The sequence below is a fragment of the Thermothelomyces heterothallicus genome, assembly GCF_042370625.1.
Source record: "Thermothelomyces heterothallicus CBS 202.75 unplaced genomic scaffold P884_scaffold_1, whole genome shotgun sequence".
In the NCBI taxonomy this organism is placed as follows: Eukaryota; Fungi; Ascomycota; class Sordariomycetes; order Sordariales; family Chaetomiaceae; genus Thermothelomyces; species Thermothelomyces heterothallicus.
Genome location: NW_027192562.1, coordinates 1,960,290 through 1,975,006, shown reverse-complemented (window position 1 = coordinate 1,975,006; position 14,717 = coordinate 1,960,290). Strand labels below are relative to the sequence as shown.

The window sequence follows — 14,717 nt, the reverse complement described above, 5'->3', positions numbered from 1 at the left end:
GGGGGGGGCTGACCAGTCTACTGATTTATTGTAGCCCTTGTTGGAGACCACCTCGGGCGCGAGATAATCTGGCGTGCCGCAGAGCGTCCACGTCTTGTCCGGTACGCGCTTGGCGAATCCAAAATCCGTAATCTTGAGGTGGCCGTGCCGGTCGAGCAGAAGGTTCTCCGGCTTCAGGTCGCGATAAATAATGTTGCGCGAGTGTAGGTACTCGAGAGCCAGCGTTACTTCGGCGGCGTAGAACTTGGCCACCGGATTAGGGAAGCGCTGTCGCGTCCGTTAGCCTCCCGCTTTTGCTCTCACCAAGACACCAAATGCACCACAACCCGCCCCCCTCTCATAGCGCTCCCTCGCCGTTCTTTTGCTACTTACCCCTGACCTCCTTAACAGAGAGAAGAGCTCGCCGCCCTCGACAAAGTCCATCACCATGTACAGGTTCCTCGCGTCCTGGAAGGTGCCCCACAGCGTGATCAGAAACGGGTGCTTCACCTCTCCCAGCATCCTCCGCTCGTCATTGGTATGCTCCACCTGCTTCATCTTAACCACCTGCGCCTTCTTGAGAACCTTGATTGCATAGAACCGGTGGTTATGCCGCGACTGAACCAGGTGAACTCGGCCGAAGCTGCCCGTCCCCAGCGTCCTCAGGATATTAAAATCCTCGAGTGAGTACTTCCCCTTGGTCACCCGCCCCTCGCCCTGCGTTGTTACCACCTGCTGTGTTGGTTGTTGTTGTTGTTGTTGTTGTTGTTGCTGCTGCTGCTGCTGTTCTTGTTGCGGTTGCTGTTGTTGTTGCTGCTGCCGCTTTTGTTCCTCGTGTGTTTGCTGCTGCTGCTGCGGCTGCTGTTCCTGGTGGTGATAGTGGTTGAAGTGGTGAAGGTGATGGTGGTGTTGCTGCTGCTGCTGAGGATGACTTGACGTCACACCGCCATTGCTTGAGGTGTATTGAGCACTTGGGGCTCCCTGGAGTTGCTGATAGCCGGCTTGCCCCTCATTGTGAGGGGGGTTGATCAGATTCGCAATGCGCGGTACATTCTGCGGATCGGTACCGGGAGAGGGAGTGTGTTGTTGTGCCACCGCGTAGGGCGGTTGCTGCGGTGAGAGGGTGTTCATTGGCTGCTCCTGCTCCTGCTCCTGGGCCTGCTCCTGCTCCTGCTCCTGCTCCTGCTCCTGCTCCTGCTCCTGCTCCTGCTGCCCACCCACCGCTACAGCCGGCCGATTCTGTTGCTGAGTGGCAGTTGCCGAGGAGTGGCGTGTAGACTGCGAGCCGGCGCTGGAGCGTGATCCGCGGGGGACGGTGTGCTGGTCGAAGCCGCTTGCTGTCGGCGTTACGGGGCTCGTTGGGTTGCTGGACGACGAATGGCCCTGGGTTCCGTCCCTAGTCCGTTTCCTCCTAAGGAAGCCGAGGGCGTGCATCAACGCGCTTCACAACCGAGACGGCGGACGGAAATGCGTGGGGCCTGTCAAGATTGGACAGGCGTGCGTCCGAGAGACAGAAGAAGGACAGAGGAAGCCGCTGCCACGATGAGCTACACGGCACCCGAGGAGGGGGGGGGGGGTGCGCCAATGAGCCGATGGTTGCTAGTCAGAAGGAGGGCGTGCTAAGGTTTGTACCGTCGGCCGCGACAGGATTAACGCAGCGGGGAGCGGCGCAAGGCTACGTACGGGGTTGGCACTATCACCGGCCTCTCGAGCAGTTCGTTGTATAAGGCTGCCGCCGGGTATGGTGCCGCAGAGGCGGGGCGGCGAGGAGGGAGGTGATAGGTAGGAATGGATTATGTCGGCTGTTGGCAGACGTGGATGCAGCCCGCAACTTCGGGAGCGGCCGGTTGGTGAAATGCTTACACGCAGCCGCACAAAGAGGAGAGGGAGAGAGAATGGACCAATCGACTTCGTTTGGCCAAGAGAACCCGCAGGAAGCTGTCAAAGAGAAGAACGACGGCTGCCCTAAAGAGTCTTTTTGTTTCTTTTTTTTTTCGCGCTCTTTCCTTTCCAAGGTCCAGGGTGCTGCACTTTTTGCGATTCCACTGCCGCAATGGCTCGATTCGCTAATCGAGAGATTTGAGGATTCAATCCGAGGTGGAAGTGCGTTGCTGTCAGTTACAGAGCGACAGCTTCTGACGCCTTTTTTTTTTTTTTTTTTTTTGGAAGGTTCCACGTTTTGTGGTACTGAAATAAGCCAGGGCCCGACGAGCTGGAAGAGACAATTAGTTATGGTATGAAGAGGACTGATGGGTAAGACGCCTGCAGGCGGATTGTTAAGGTTTGCGTGAGTGCTGCGTCGCTTCGTCGATTGAAGCAGCCCGAGAACCTAAAAAGCTCCAGACTCGCGCACACTGTTGGGAACATCTGATGCAGGGCAGAGCCGGCTGGGTGGAGGGGATCCTGGTGTGGAGCAGTGGAGGCCCGGCCTGTTGTCCCGCTTTGCATTGGGCGGTCCTGCAACTGGCGTCACTTCATGGTGACAGCTGCTTTGTCCCGAACCTTGCAGCACTTCTCGATCTGGCTACCACAGGCGCGCCTGGTCCCTGGGGGCCCCGGGCAACCGGGCAGCTACCTCCAAACGCAGTCCTTGAGCTGCCACGCAAGAGAAGGATCTAATTGATTTTCTGAGCACGAAAAGGACCCAACCATCACTGGCGTGGCATGTCCAGAGCTTATGCCGGTGGCCGGGAGCTGATTCAAAGAGGGGCAAGCAATGTGGGGTACTTCTTCTGGCGCAGGGATCAGCCCCTGACCAGTCTTGACGTGTTGTCAGTTCTTCGTCGTCATCGCTCGTTGCCAATCCTCCTCTCGATCGATTGGTAACATCGACCATTGAAGCCAAGTCCACGACGCCGTCAAACCAAAAGTGTCATAGCCCCGCATTTTTAGGGCGTTACGGTGGCTATTTCCGGCCAGATCTGGATATTGCTAGTAGCGTCTAGCAGTACGGAGTAACTCGGGGACTGGAACCAAGACACCGCACCACACACCGATTTGCCAGATCGAACCCCAAACGAATCAAGCATGCTTCGCCATTTTGCTTTCTTTTCTTTCTTTTCTTGTGTCGTCGTCCGTCGATAGATAATCGTTGCATTCTAAGCCAGAACCACACAGCCGTTGTAAAGAACACAATTGCTTAACTCCGCCCAGGCGCCGAGAGACTGTACTGATACATGGGTGCTGTGCTATGGGAAACTCACTTCCGCGTCGGCTGCGGGGCTCGACAGCATCCACCTCGCCATGGTGAGAGAGAATGGACATGGTATCGTTTGTTGTTTTCTGCTCTTGGCCCGTATATAGTCGTCACATTCCATCCTTGAGAGGCATTCTTCAATTTTGTCCCTCTCTTTCAGAAGCGGTGGCTCCGCTTGTTGTTCGCCCTCCAAGCTGTGTACCCGACGTAGCCGCCGCCAATAACCAGGAAGAAGAGGAAGATCTTGGTGAAGAACCAGGTCCAGCTGCCGCCCTCCTTGGGGGAAGCCACCTTCTTACCCCTACCGCTGCCGGGCGTCGACTTGCCTCCCGTAGGTTGCGCGTGGTACAGGTTCTTGGCCTCGATGGAGATGATGTCGTGGTTGTCACTCAACTCGCCCGTCTCGGCGCTGAAACCGAGGTAGGCAACCTGCGGGATGGCGGGCGGCTGGTTGGTCTCGAAGCAGAGCGTCCACTCGCCCTCGGACTTGTACTGCAGCTCCAGCTTGAGGTACTTGTCCTGGAAGTAGGTCAAGCGGAACTTGGTCGGCACTGAGGCGTGCCGGATGCCCCTGGCCGAGCAGCCGGCGAACTCGGAGTTCTTGCCGTCCGTGTCCTTGTCGTACGACTTCTGGCCGTCGCCGACCATAGCCATGACGTAAGGGAAGACAACGCCGGGCCGGTTGTTCTTGTACGTGTCGAAGAAGATGCCGAGGCCCTCGAACCGGTCCGCGCTACCAAACACGGGGCCAATCTTCCCGCGCTCTTTCGTGATCCACATGGCGAAGCCGTCTCCATAGAGCTGGTTCTTCCCGTGAATCTTGAACTCCACCTCGACCTCCCAGTTTGTCGCAGTCAGCGGGACTCTCGAGAAGAGCCACCCGGATTGTGATGGGTAGTCCGAAGTAAGGCGGATATATCTGCAGTCGACAAGGTTTAGCTATTGTCTATTGTCTACACCTTGTTTTTTTTTTTTTTTTTTTTTTTTTTTTTTTTTTTTTTTTTTTTTTTTTTTTTTTTTTTTTTTTTTTTTGGGTTGGGGGCGGGGGCCGCGCGGAAGGGGGAGTTACTGGTCAGTACGGATGATTGTGTCGCCGCCAAAATCGTACCAGCGACTTTGCATGTCCGAGTCTAGGTATGGCTGGAGGGAAGTTAGCGCAATTCGTCGGCGGGAGAGCTGAGGCGTGGCCATGCGCGCACCTGGGAGAGACTGTGTGTTCGCAACTGCAGGAGGATACCGTCAGCTTCGCTGTCCAGACGAAACGACAGTAACGCAGTAGCGTACCGGTATGCTCTTCACATTGTCCTCCTCCGCCCGGGCTGTACCCCAGGCCAGCGTGGCCAGCCACAAGGCCGACAGTGTCGACTTTAAATTCAACATGGTGTGTCGAGTCGAATACTCGAGGGTCGCTCGATCGGCGGCGGAGATAACGTTAGAAAGAAAAGGGAAAGAGAAAGTAGGGAAAAGGAAACGGGCTCGTATGAGGTGCGATGGGAGAGTGCCCCCAAGGGTGTCAACACAGAAGGAAAGGAAAAATTAAAGACAGAACAGAGTATCCGAACGAGTGCGCAGTGTGTCCGTTCGGAACGCTCAGCCGAGGGAGCTTGTCGTGGTTCGAAGGCTGCGACGCTTTCGACGCTCGTCAGACCCTGACGGACTACCTTAGCTGGCCTTTTCGACGAAACGATCGGGCCGTCGTGCGATTGGCTCTGGTCTGACGAGCTACCCCTGCTCTACTCTGTATTGTACGGTCCGTACACTACACAAGTTGCAACGGCTCTCCACTTTCTCCACGTTCTTTTTTACAACTTGCAGTGTAATCTGTATCCGTATGGAAGGCTAACTCGGTAACTACAATACAATACACACCAGCCTCAGTTCGTTAACAGCACGCGCCACACTTTTGGAACTTTTCCGCTCTCGCCAAACCAAACAAACGGCAACCTTTTGTAGGACACCTCGCTACGCTCTGACCGCCAAACTACAACCATGGACTCGGACACAGTCAAGAAAACCATCATCAGGCAGGCGCTTCAGGCGACCAACACGGCCAATGCGCGGACCCTGATCGAGGTAGGGCCGCGCCGCTCCCGATCTGATAGAATCGTTCTTTACCCCTCGCGCTCTCTAGCCAGCCATAGATATACTGACACTTCTTCCCCCCAACCCAAGAACATCAACGAGAAGTGCTTCGAGCGCTGCGTTCCCAAGCCGGGCAATTCTCTCTCCAGCGGCGAGCAGACGTGCCTGACGTCGTGCATGGAGAAGTACATGGCGGCGTGGAACGAAGTCAATGCGACATACATCCGAAGGATACAGCAAGAGATGGGCAACCAGAACACTTCCAACGCATAGAGCGCTAGATGGGGTTTGGAGTTGTGTACAACACTACTGACGATCTCGGAAATCCAAAGGAAAGGGATCAATTCGGGCAAGTCGGATCTTGTACGATAGGCGGTGATAGACCGGTATGGCATGGGAAGATGTGAACATGCCTGCCTCTGCGGCCAATTTTTTCTTTCTTTTTTTGGAGACTATTACAGGGGAGAGGTCATGTTCGATCAACATAGCACAGCAGCGTGCCAGAGCCGTCCGCAACGGCCCCCCGGGGGGGGGGGGGTATCGTGTCGAAAGAAAGCAAAATATCCGGATGTCCTCGATCTCAGGGGACTTCGCCATTCTTCTTCGCCTCCTCCGCAGCCCTCTTCCTGGCCAAGTACCTCTCCCTGGCGCTCGAGATCTCGGCCTCGGTCTTCCTGCTCTTGCTGGCAAGCTGCACCTTGGCCGCCTCCTCCTCGGCCTCCTGCCTCGACCGCTTGAGCGACTCCTCCAGCTGGGCCTCCAGCATCTTCGACTGGCGCTCCCGCATCGCCCTCTTCCCGCCGGCGGCATACACCCCTCTGGGCTGCGCGCCCGCTCCCGCCCTCGCCGACGCGGCCGCGGCTTGTGCCTGCCTCTCCTTCTCCCGCTGCACCTCGGCCTTCTTCTTGGCCGCCACGTTCAGCCCGCCCTTCAACAGCTGCCTCTTATCGACCACCTCGCCCTCGTCGTTGATCAACACATTCCCACCCTTGGCGTTGATCTCTCTCGCCCGCTCCGCCGCGCTCTTTTCTTCCTCCTCCTCCTCCTCCTCCTGTCCCCCTTCGCCGCTACCATCCCGCGCCGGCGGCCGCACCCCCTCCTGGGCAGCCTTGACCAGCGCCGCGTGCTCCCTCTCCCCGCGCTCGAGCATGCCCTTGTAGAAGTCGGCCAGCCCCCGGCCGGCGTTCCGCCTGCGCTCCTCCTCCTCCCGGCGCTCCTCCTCCTCCCGCAGCCGCCGGTTTTCCTCCTGCTGCCGGCGGTACGCCTCCGTGACGAACTTCTCCTTATCCGCGAACGCGTCCCCCTCGGCCGCCCGCTCCCGCTGCAGCCGCCGCTCCTCGGCGATCTGCCGGTCCCGCTCGCGCTGGTCGGCGGCGCTGAGCAGCGCCTGGAAGTAGCGCGGCTTCTTCTCCGGACTGCCGCCGCCCGCCTCGCCGCCGTTCTCGGCGGCTTTCTTGGCGGCCGCCTTGGCCGCCTTGAAGGAGTCGTACGCGGCGTCGTAGTCGTAGATGGACGGATCGGCCTCGGCAGCCTCGGCGGCGTACTTGCGCGAGGTGAGGGCGCTCGAGAGGTCGGTGAATTGGTTGGCTTCTGGGGCGGTTCCGGGCGGCTGTGGTGGCTTGAGGGGCTTCGAGGTCGGCTTTTTCCTCCGGTCCGGCGTGTCGCTGGGTGCCGAGGGTTCTGATGATGTGTTGTTGAATACGTCGAGCTCCGAAACCTGCGCGGCGTTCTTCGGCCCCGACTCGTCTCCCGAGCCGTCGTCGTCGCCCCCGCCAAAGGGCGCGGGTTTTCGGGGCGCGGGAGCAGGTTGGGCAGGGCCGGCCTTTTTGAGGCCAAATGAGAAACCAGGTTTACTCATAGTATTACCGTGCCCAACAAGATACGCAGGGGCTCAAAAAATGGAAAGTTCGTCGTTCGATGCCGCGATGCATCCGTCAGTCGCAGCGAGACGGAAACCAAGCGGGTCCGCACCAGCCACAGCTCTCTTATCGAACATGCGATAAGGAACACTTTGCTTCCCGGCAGGCAAGAAGAATTCTTGGCAGCCCTCTCTCTTTCTCTCAAGAGACGCTCCTCGTGCCCATTTCCGGTGCGATCCATAGAACCGGGCTCATCAACCAACGAAGGACCGTCCCGAGCATGATCATCTGGCCAGTAGCATGTCGCAATGCGGTTCAAAAGTTCATCTTGCTGAATCCTCTAATACCTCACTTTCTCGGCATTCTCGGAAGACAAAACTCGCTATGCAATCGCGATCGACATATGCCTGCCGTGACCTATGTTACCACACAAAGCCGATGTAATAAACCGATCAATTGTACCGTGCTTCTCACGGTAGCAGAGTCGACGTCCACCGCCGCCAACAATTTCAACTCATGACTCTGCCCCCTATATCTTCCCTTCTCTTTCCTCTCTTCTCACTTCACCTCAACTTCAGCCCGACCTTGACCAGGATCGCCCCCTCCGTCTCGACCCCTTCCGCGTCGACGAGATGCACGAACCTGAAGCCTTCCCTCAGCCGGTCCACCCGCACGCACGCCCACGCCGCGAGCGAGTCCCTCCCGACCTCGTCGTCCCTCACCAGGAACCGGACGAACGACAGCTCCGGCACGACGCCGGGGACGCCCTCGAACCGGAGCTCCTGCCCGTCAAAGTCCGGGTCGCATCCCTTCCTGGACTTGGTCTTGGCCTTGTACTCGCCCTCCTTCTCCCTCCCGTCCTCGGGCAGGGCGTCCTTGTCCAGCCGCTCCCCGGGTTCTTCGACGTGGAGCTCGACCTTGACGTAGGGCCGGAAGGAGGACGGGTTGTCGTCGCCGGGCGGCAGGGGCAGGGATTGCGCGGCGAGAACCTGGACGGTTAGGTCCAGCGTGTACCGCTTCACCGCGGTGGCCTGAGGGTTTTCCGGAGTGGACGGGGCCGGAAGTGGCTTGTCGATCCGGTATCCTGGGAGAGGGGAGAGGGTTGATGCGTTAGCAAAACTGGCGGCCAGAGGAGGGGGCGACCCCCGGGGGTGGGTTGGAGAAATTGGTGTTTACCTTCGGGCTTCAGGACGTATCCGCTGGTGCCGGCAAACATGCCCTCGTTCAGCATCATGCCCTCGTCCCAGTTCTGCCAGTTCAGCGCGACGATCTGGATGCCCTTGCGCCAGAAGACGGCCGGGTCGAGGTTGGACGATCGGATGCGCAGGCCGGACGGGTAGGTGCGCATCAGGTAGCGGCGGTTGTGCTCGAACAGCTCGCGCGCGCTCTTCTGGTGTACCTCCATGACGCCGTTCTCCGACAGCGAGAAGATGTGCGTCGGCATCGTTGCCTCGGGCTGCGTCAGGCTCTTGAACGAGACGCCGCGCGTGTAGATGCCCAGCTTGCTCAGCGCCTGGATGATCTTGGACGGTTTCTTGGCCTTGGCCGTCTGGTTGTCGCCCGGGAGCGGCGCCTCCTCCTCCTCTTCAGCATCGGGCGGGACATACTTGACCTTGACGAGGATCTTGCCGCGCAGCTCGGCAGGGGAGGGCAGGTGCTTGGCGTCCTCCTTGGGTTCCGGTAGGAGGAAGTCGCCCCACGTCTCGCGCATGATGGCCACCATGGTCTCTTGCTGTTCGGGGCTGCAGTGCACCTCCAGGCTGGCGATCAAGGGCGTGTCGGTCACGGCGAAGGCGTAGTCCCTGATGGCGACGCACACCTCGCGGAACGACACCTCCTTGGTCAGCGTGTATCCGTGAAGGACCCTCGGCTCCTTCCCGCTCGAGACCTTTTGCAGCGGGTTCGCCGGTGGAGTCGTGCTTGTTGCCTCAGTCGGCACCACCGTGGGGGCTGCAGTGTTTCCTTGTTTTTCTTTTTCTTCTTCTGAAGAGACGAGTGGTGGTAAGCCATCGAAGCTTGCTAATGATTGTCAAGTTCTGTCGAACTTCTTACCCAGGCTTGTCTTCTCGAACCGGCTGGCCAGCGATTTGGGCAGCTTGCCCGTCACTTTGCTGAAGCGCGACTTTCGCTTCTCCTTGGTCTCTTCATCGTCACTGCTGCTGCTACTACTACTAGTCTCGCCGTCATCATCGGAGTCGTCACCATCCCACACATCGATCTCGATGCACCGGCAGCCGCGCAGGAGGACGTTTTTGTAGGCGTCGGCGCTCGAGTCACTCGACAACTGGTTGCCCGTGAGGTAGGTGTTGTGGCTCGAGCTGATAAAGTAGCTGGACAACGGCCAGGAGAGGTCTTCCTCATGGGGGGGCGCAACCGCGTTCGTGATAGACGAAGTCATGTACCGGAGGAACTCGTTGAAGTCCCAGGCCTTGCCGCTGGCCAGCTCGGGAGCGCGCTCAGCTTCGGGGTCATGCTGAATATCCTTCAGAAAAGCCGCCTTCTTCTCGGGACTCCACTCGGTGGCACTACCGGCATGAGATGCGTAGACTTGTCGCAAGTGATCCAGGACCGCGCCGTTGACGGTCCTGACTGTCTGCGTTTTCCCCGACACTCCTCCGCCAGCCTGATGGCTGCCGTCCGGAAGTGGATGCTGACTGGCAGTTGCTGGGGCCGCCATGTTGTTTTCTGTTCCCTTTCTTTGGAGACTGTGGCTTGAGTTGGCGGACCAAAGTGGCAGTGGTACTCAGCAAGAAGAAGGGTCCAGGGCACACGAAAGGCAGCAAGTGGTGTCGGATCTATCGTATGTGCCTCGTGATCGGGTCAGTTCGTCTTTTTCTGTCTGGGCTTGGAACTTGCGCGGGTCGGGTACATCCGTACATACCTAAGATGTGTCAGGCCTCCAACCTTAACCTTATTTCAAGGGTTCGTAATATGTAAGGAAGGGCACCCTGAGCTATCTTATCCCCTTGTTTTTGTACCGCTTGAAACCTCTCAGAACCCCGCCAAACGGAGCTGATTGGGGAAACGCGCCCTGAATAACCCCTCTGAACGGGGCGGAGCTCCCCTGCTAAAGTGGGGTTTCCTAGCCGGTTCCCTCGCGCTATTTCCCCTTCTTCCCCTCTATGCCTATTAGCCCATCTACTAGGTTCGAGAACTCGTTCTTTGGAGATCGGGACAGAACATTCAAATCATGGTCGCCAGCTCTGGATATGTCCTCTTTCCAATGGAAAAGCCTAGATGGGTCGGGAACAACCAGACGGCTTCTCACTTATTCTTAACATCATGAGCGAGCTGGGTGTATGTACTTGAAATGGTGCTTATTGACGTATGTAGTCCGTAATTCATTCAAGGTCCTATTTTGTGTCCTTGACCTCCACGCCTCTCGACTGGAAACTTCGAAATGTGCAGGGCTTGCAGCTTTTACTCAGAGCGACTTCGTTCGTGCAGTATCTACAGATTACGGAGAACAACCATCCAAAGACCGCCAAGACGACTGGGGTCTGAATTCCAACTAGGCAGCTCCGTTCTAACGGCTCTCCGATATCACCCACCCCTCATGGAGACGTCGAAGTCAAAGCCAACATTGATGCGCCTCTCAACTCAAACATGCCACTACATCGCTCCGTTTAGGAGATCTCCCCCTCTATGGGGGGTACTTCATCCCGTCAGTCAGGCCGCGTTTAATTCCCGCCTTCTCCAGAAGTCGTCTCAGGTGGTCGATCAGCCTAACTAGTGGGGAAGGGTAAGCAAACCTGTCAGTCCGTAGTACCCTACATACCACGCCGATGGGCTGGTTAGAACACCCCGTATGTAGGTAGGTATGTAAATACATACTCTGGCGGGACCCGACTCCTGATGCGCGTTCAACTTGTCACATGCTATCTGTTCTTGAAGGGGCATTGTCATCCTGCCTTATCGGGTTTGCGACCTCTTCGGGCGATCTGGGTTCAGTTTGGATTCAGCGCCACCTGAACCGTTGGACAGAGCGATGCATACCCTTCACCGTATCTACCCTGTGACAGAGAGTGACAACGCTCCAAACTTTTACAATTTTGGTAGGTCCATCCATCACAGACTCTGAACTTCCGATGACTAATGGTCTTCGCTTGCACGGCAGTGTGCTGCTCTCATCAAGCACAGATGCGTCCATGATCCCTAGCAAAACAGTAACTTTACTAGCCAGTCACGGGGGGTGCTGGGGCACTTTGGCAGTGCCAAAAATTCAAAAGAAATAAAAAAACAGTTGACAAGGACGAGATTCGAACTCGCGCGGTTTCCCACTAGAGATTAGAATGTTTCTAACCTAAATCTAGCGCCTTAACCACTCGGCCACCTTGCCATTAAATGAAGCGTTGTCGGCTTTGAGAGACATAAGCATCTTCTAGAATACGGCAGGTTGCGTTATTGTTATCCAGGGCCTCGCTTCTCCCTTGCCGGCCGCTAGGTACTCTGTTTGGGCAGCTATCTGTCCGTGGGATAGTTCTAAGTAGGACTGTAGATTGCACGGTATTGTTAAATCCACATTCCGAAGACTCATACAGGCGTTGAACGTTGTGATTGGTACCTCTTCCCATATTCAGTTCGACAGTATTGCCCTTTTCTTAGGCTTCCCTTAAAACAGGCAGCGTTGCTTCCTCAAGCCATGGTACGCTGCTCCGGCAGAGAAACCTCGAGCATTTTCAACCCTTATTATTTCTGGAGCACCAGCACGTCCCCAGCGAAATTCCAAACACGCGCTCGGCTCGGTGAAGCCGAAGCACCTCGCTGAGCACAATGACTGACAGACGGTTGGAGATTTCGTGGTTGTTTGTTGCACGCCCGTCTACAAAAACAGCCATATATTGCCCACCCATACGTGCTAAAGCCTCCGCAAACATGACGCCACGAACTCCCAGCCACCCCTCGCTTCCGCAGCCTCCCTCGAGAGAACTGGAGAACTTAATATTGCCAGAGCACCCGGTGATACAAAACCCTCGACCCGAGCATCTTGTACTCGAAACCCGTGATCCACGAGTCGTTCGTCGGCAGCTTGGCGAACACGCTCGCGCCCTTCCACACGACGACCTGCTCATCCATCTCCCTCGCGGAGCGGCTGACGAGGATCCGGTCCGCGAGGTCCGGCCGCCGCAGCTTGAGCTTCTCCTCGAGGAAGGGGGCAAAGTGTGGGATCTTGGCGCCGCCGCCAACCACCATGATGCTACCCAGCAACTCCTTGACCTTCTTATCGTCACCCTTGGCAGCGTTCTGGATGGACGTCATGATGGCGATGTCGAGCGGGGCGATTGGGAGGACCGAGTCACGCTCGATGGCGAGGGATATGGCGCTTCGTTCCTGGACTTGGGGTTGTTGGGAAGTCGGACCGTCGAACGATGTACTCGGGAGCTGGGAGGTGCCGTTGGCCGGCGCCGGGGTGGCCCCCCCGCCGTTGCGCGCGCTCGGGGCCGGGCTGCCGCTGCCGTTGAGGTCGCGCGAGGACCCAAAGACGTAAGGGGCTGGAACCGGGGTGCCGGCGCCGTCGGGCGCCGGCGAGGGGGCTTTGGAAGTGCCCGGTGTCCCGGTGACGTCGCCGTTGCGGGAGAGGAAGCTGAACGGCTGACTGCGTTCTTTACTGGGGGTCGCTACGTCCCCTGGGGCTCCGGAAAAGCTAGTCGTGGTTGTTTCCGTGACGGAGGGTTTGATCAGGGCGAGAATGGCGAGCTGGGCGGCAGAGGCCGGGTCGTCGGGCATATCTACGTCGTAGGCGTTGTACGAGCGGTCAATCAGCTTCCGCCGGCCGTTGAGCTTGGCCGAATTATCAAATATTGAAGGGTCATAGAAGCCCATCGGAGACAGGATGACCTCATCGTAGAACTTGAATTGGTACTTGCGCGTCGGCTGGTTAGGGGCGCGCAGGTGAAAGTCGAAGTTCTGGACCGAGATGTTGGCTTGCGAGAGCGTGCAGTATTTGATCTTGAGCTCCTCGGCCAGCAGGAAGTCGTACCGCCGACGGAGGTTGATCTCCTGGTAGGGGAAGTTATCATAGAGCATCATCTTGATGAACGTCTCGGTGACGTCGTATCCGCCGTACTTGAGGTTGATTCTCGAATCCTCGATGCAGAGCCCGTCTTCCACGCAAGAGATGGACGTCTTCTGCGCACCGACATCCACCACGCAGGCCTGCGTGTACCCGGCACCGAACGTAGCCGCCATGCTCTCCTGAATGAACGAGACGCGGTTAAATTCGAACAGTTCGATGCAGAGGTGCAACAGGAGCTCGACGTAGCGTTTGTCGTACAGGTCCGGGATAATGATGACGCAGCTGTACTGTTTCCAGTCCGCCTTCTTCTTGAGGCCCAGCTCCCACCGGAATGCCCGATCCAAAAGAGTCTCGAGATCGTTAAACAAGTGCGCCCTCGTCGGGTAGTCATCCTCGTTCAGCCGGCCATGCTGTATAGGCCACCACAGCTTGTACTTGGGGTTGGAGTCGTCCGGGACACGAAGGGCCTGCTGCCCGATGAAGACCGCCGAGGTCGGCTCGTTCTCACGAGCGGCGTTGACGTCGGTCCACTCGATCTGCAAAGGGTCGTTGTGCTGTGAAATAACCTCGGGCTCCGTCCTCCGGTTGAAGTTGATTACCAGATCCTTCGAGTTCGGGAGTACCTTGCGCTTGTTGGCGCGCATGTCGACCTTCAGGTCATTGCACATCTTCTGATACTTCTTAGCCCACTCCTCGCCATGCTGTTGCTCCATTGTCCTCCCTTCAAAGTGCCGGCGCGGTAGCGCCTCGTACATCTCGGACTCGGTCTGGGGGTACTTGGTGGCGAGCGTCATGGGGATCGTCTTCGGGAGGGCATCGCTGGCAAACCCGATGCGTAAGTTCTGACTCCCCGGGTGTATTACGATGATTTTGGAGGGGTCTAGGGTGCCCGTTGAAGGCGCTGGCCCCTCCTCCGCCTCGTCGAGTGGCAGAGGAACTTCGCCATTGGCATTCGCGGCGTTCATGGCGCGGTCGCGGTCCTTGGCATTTTGAACTAACCGGTCTCTGTTCGCCTCGCTCTGCAGCCGGTAGGAGAGGATCTGATCGTCGCGCTTCATGTAGTCTCTGGCGACGCTCGTTAGCAGCGTCACTCTATCAACACGGCACAGACCGTGATTCCTTACGTATAGTAGTTCTTCTGATTGATTGGGGCCACTTCGGGCCAACTGGTCTGCCTCATGCCATTGTCGGTGCGCTCCAGCCCTGTCCCAGCTCACGTTAACGAGGTGGTCGTTTGGCAGCGAAAGCGTTGCCTGGAAAACACCAACCTTCCCGGAGGAGGACGCGATCGCTGACTTTGCCCACCATCTTTGCGCACCCGTGTCAGCTACGCCAGATGGCGATCGGAAAACTACGGCGTGGAGGCGCAACTGTGGGTGACGCGATGCCGAGACACGGAGGGTCGGGAAATACAAGATCGCTCTTTTATAAAGTTCGATGTCCCTGGTCGGTTGGTCTTGGAGACCTGGAATCTGCTTAGTTCCTCGAGCGGGCTGCAGGTCGATCGGAGCGTGTTGTGCTGTATTTGGGATCACATTGGTGTTTGTGTGGCGCGTGGCGGCAAGCATCGAATTTGGATCCCCAT

General features: G+C 57.6%; 6 protein-coding genes and 1 non-coding gene across 7 annotated transcripts in view; 1 reads left to right on the top strand and 6 right to left on the bottom strand.

The window, feature by feature from the left end:
* P884DRAFT_266132 (kinase-like domain-containing protein) overlaps nucleotides 1-1,413 on the bottom strand; it is a gene marked incomplete at both ends in the record, with an annotated part of 2,134 nt that extends 721 nt beyond the window's left edge. Inside the window, 2 exons of the mRNA XM_069442003.1 lie at nucleotides 14-267; nucleotides 373-1,413. Of these exons, the coding sequence (XP_069301900.1) occupies nucleotides 14-267; nucleotides 373-1,413 (1,295 nt within the window). The remainder of the gene's footprint in view (nucleotides 1-13; nucleotides 268-372) is intronic.
* A 1,918-nt stretch (nucleotides 1,414-3,331) lies between these two features.
* On the bottom strand, nucleotides 3,332-4,555 carry P884DRAFT_274188 (concanavalin A-like lectin/glucanase domain-containing protein; the record flags this gene model as incomplete). The annotated part of the gene is made up of 4 exons (XM_069442688.1): nucleotides 3,332-4,094; nucleotides 4,245-4,315; nucleotides 4,375-4,398; nucleotides 4,460-4,555. 4 exons carry the CDS (start codon nucleotides 4,553-4,555, stop codon nucleotides 3,332-3,334), a joined length of 954 nt encoding a protein of 317 aa, XP_069301899.1.
* A 609-nt stretch (nucleotides 4,556-5,164) lies between these two features.
* Nucleotides 5,165-5,530, top strand: P884DRAFT_274187 (Tim10/DDP family zinc finger-domain-containing protein; the record flags this gene model as incomplete). Its single annotated transcript, XM_069442687.1, has 2 exons — nucleotides 5,165-5,248; nucleotides 5,348-5,530. 2 exons carry the CDS (start codon nucleotides 5,165-5,167, stop codon nucleotides 5,528-5,530), a joined length of 267 nt encoding a protein of 88 aa, XP_069301898.1.
* A 186-nt stretch (nucleotides 5,531-5,716) lies between these two features.
* On the bottom strand, nucleotides 5,717-7,223 carry P884DRAFT_253775 (coiled-coil domain-containing protein 55-domain containing protein). Its single transcript, XM_069440833.1, has one exon. The coding sequence runs from the start codon at nucleotides 7,113-7,115 to the stop codon at nucleotides 5,838-5,840; it is 1,278 nt and encodes a 425-aa protein (XP_069301897.1). The 5' UTR covers nucleotides 7,116-7,223; the 3' UTR covers nucleotides 5,717-5,837.
* Nucleotides 7,224-7,679: 456 nt separating this feature from the next.
* On the bottom strand, nucleotides 7,680-9,793 carry P884DRAFT_295987 (PLC-like phosphodiesterase; the record flags this gene model as incomplete). The annotated part of the gene is made up of 3 exons (XM_069444376.1): nucleotides 7,680-8,200; nucleotides 8,293-9,066; nucleotides 9,169-9,793. 3 exons carry the CDS (start codon nucleotides 9,791-9,793, stop codon nucleotides 7,680-7,682), a joined length of 1,920 nt encoding a protein of 639 aa, XP_069301896.1.
* Nucleotides 9,794-11,360: 1,567 nt separating this feature from the next.
* P884DRAFT_t8 lies at nucleotides 11,361-11,455 on the bottom strand. The gene has a single exon. It is a non-coding gene; the product is annotated as a tRNA-Leu (tRNA).
* Nucleotides 11,456-11,872: 417 nt separating this feature from the next.
* On the bottom strand, nucleotides 11,873-14,551 carry P884DRAFT_9271 (ARP8-like protein). The gene is made up of 3 exons (XM_069446179.1): nucleotides 14,401-14,551; nucleotides 14,257-14,335; nucleotides 11,873-14,197 (listed from the first exon to the last, which is right to left on the bottom strand). The coding sequence occupies exons 1-3, from the start codon at nucleotides 14,438-14,440 to the stop codon at nucleotides 12,055-12,057; spliced, it is 2,262 nt and encodes a 753-aa protein (XP_069301895.1). The 5' UTR covers nucleotides 14,441-14,551; the 3' UTR covers nucleotides 11,873-12,054.
* Between the last annotated feature and the right edge of the window lie 166 nt (nucleotides 14,552-14,717).

Bases quoted from the DNA above. Each gene is read 5' to 3' on its own strand.
- P884DRAFT_253775 (XM_069440833.1), bottom strand. From the start codon at position 7,115: ATGAGTAAACCTGGTTTCTCATTTGGCCTCAAAAAGGCCGGCCCTGCC.
- P884DRAFT_9271 (XM_069446179.1), bottom strand. From the start codon at position 14,440: ATGGTGGGCAAAGTCAGCGATCGCGTCCTCCTCCGGGAAG. The intron at 14,336-14,400 runs GTTGGTGTTTTC...GAGCTGGGACAG, and splicing joins TCGCGTCCTCCTCCGGGAAG to GGCTGGAGCGCACCGACAAT. The intron at 14,198-14,256 runs GTAAGGAATCAC...GAGCGTCGCCAG, and splicing joins AATCAGAAGAACTACTATAC to AGACTACATGAAGCGCGACG.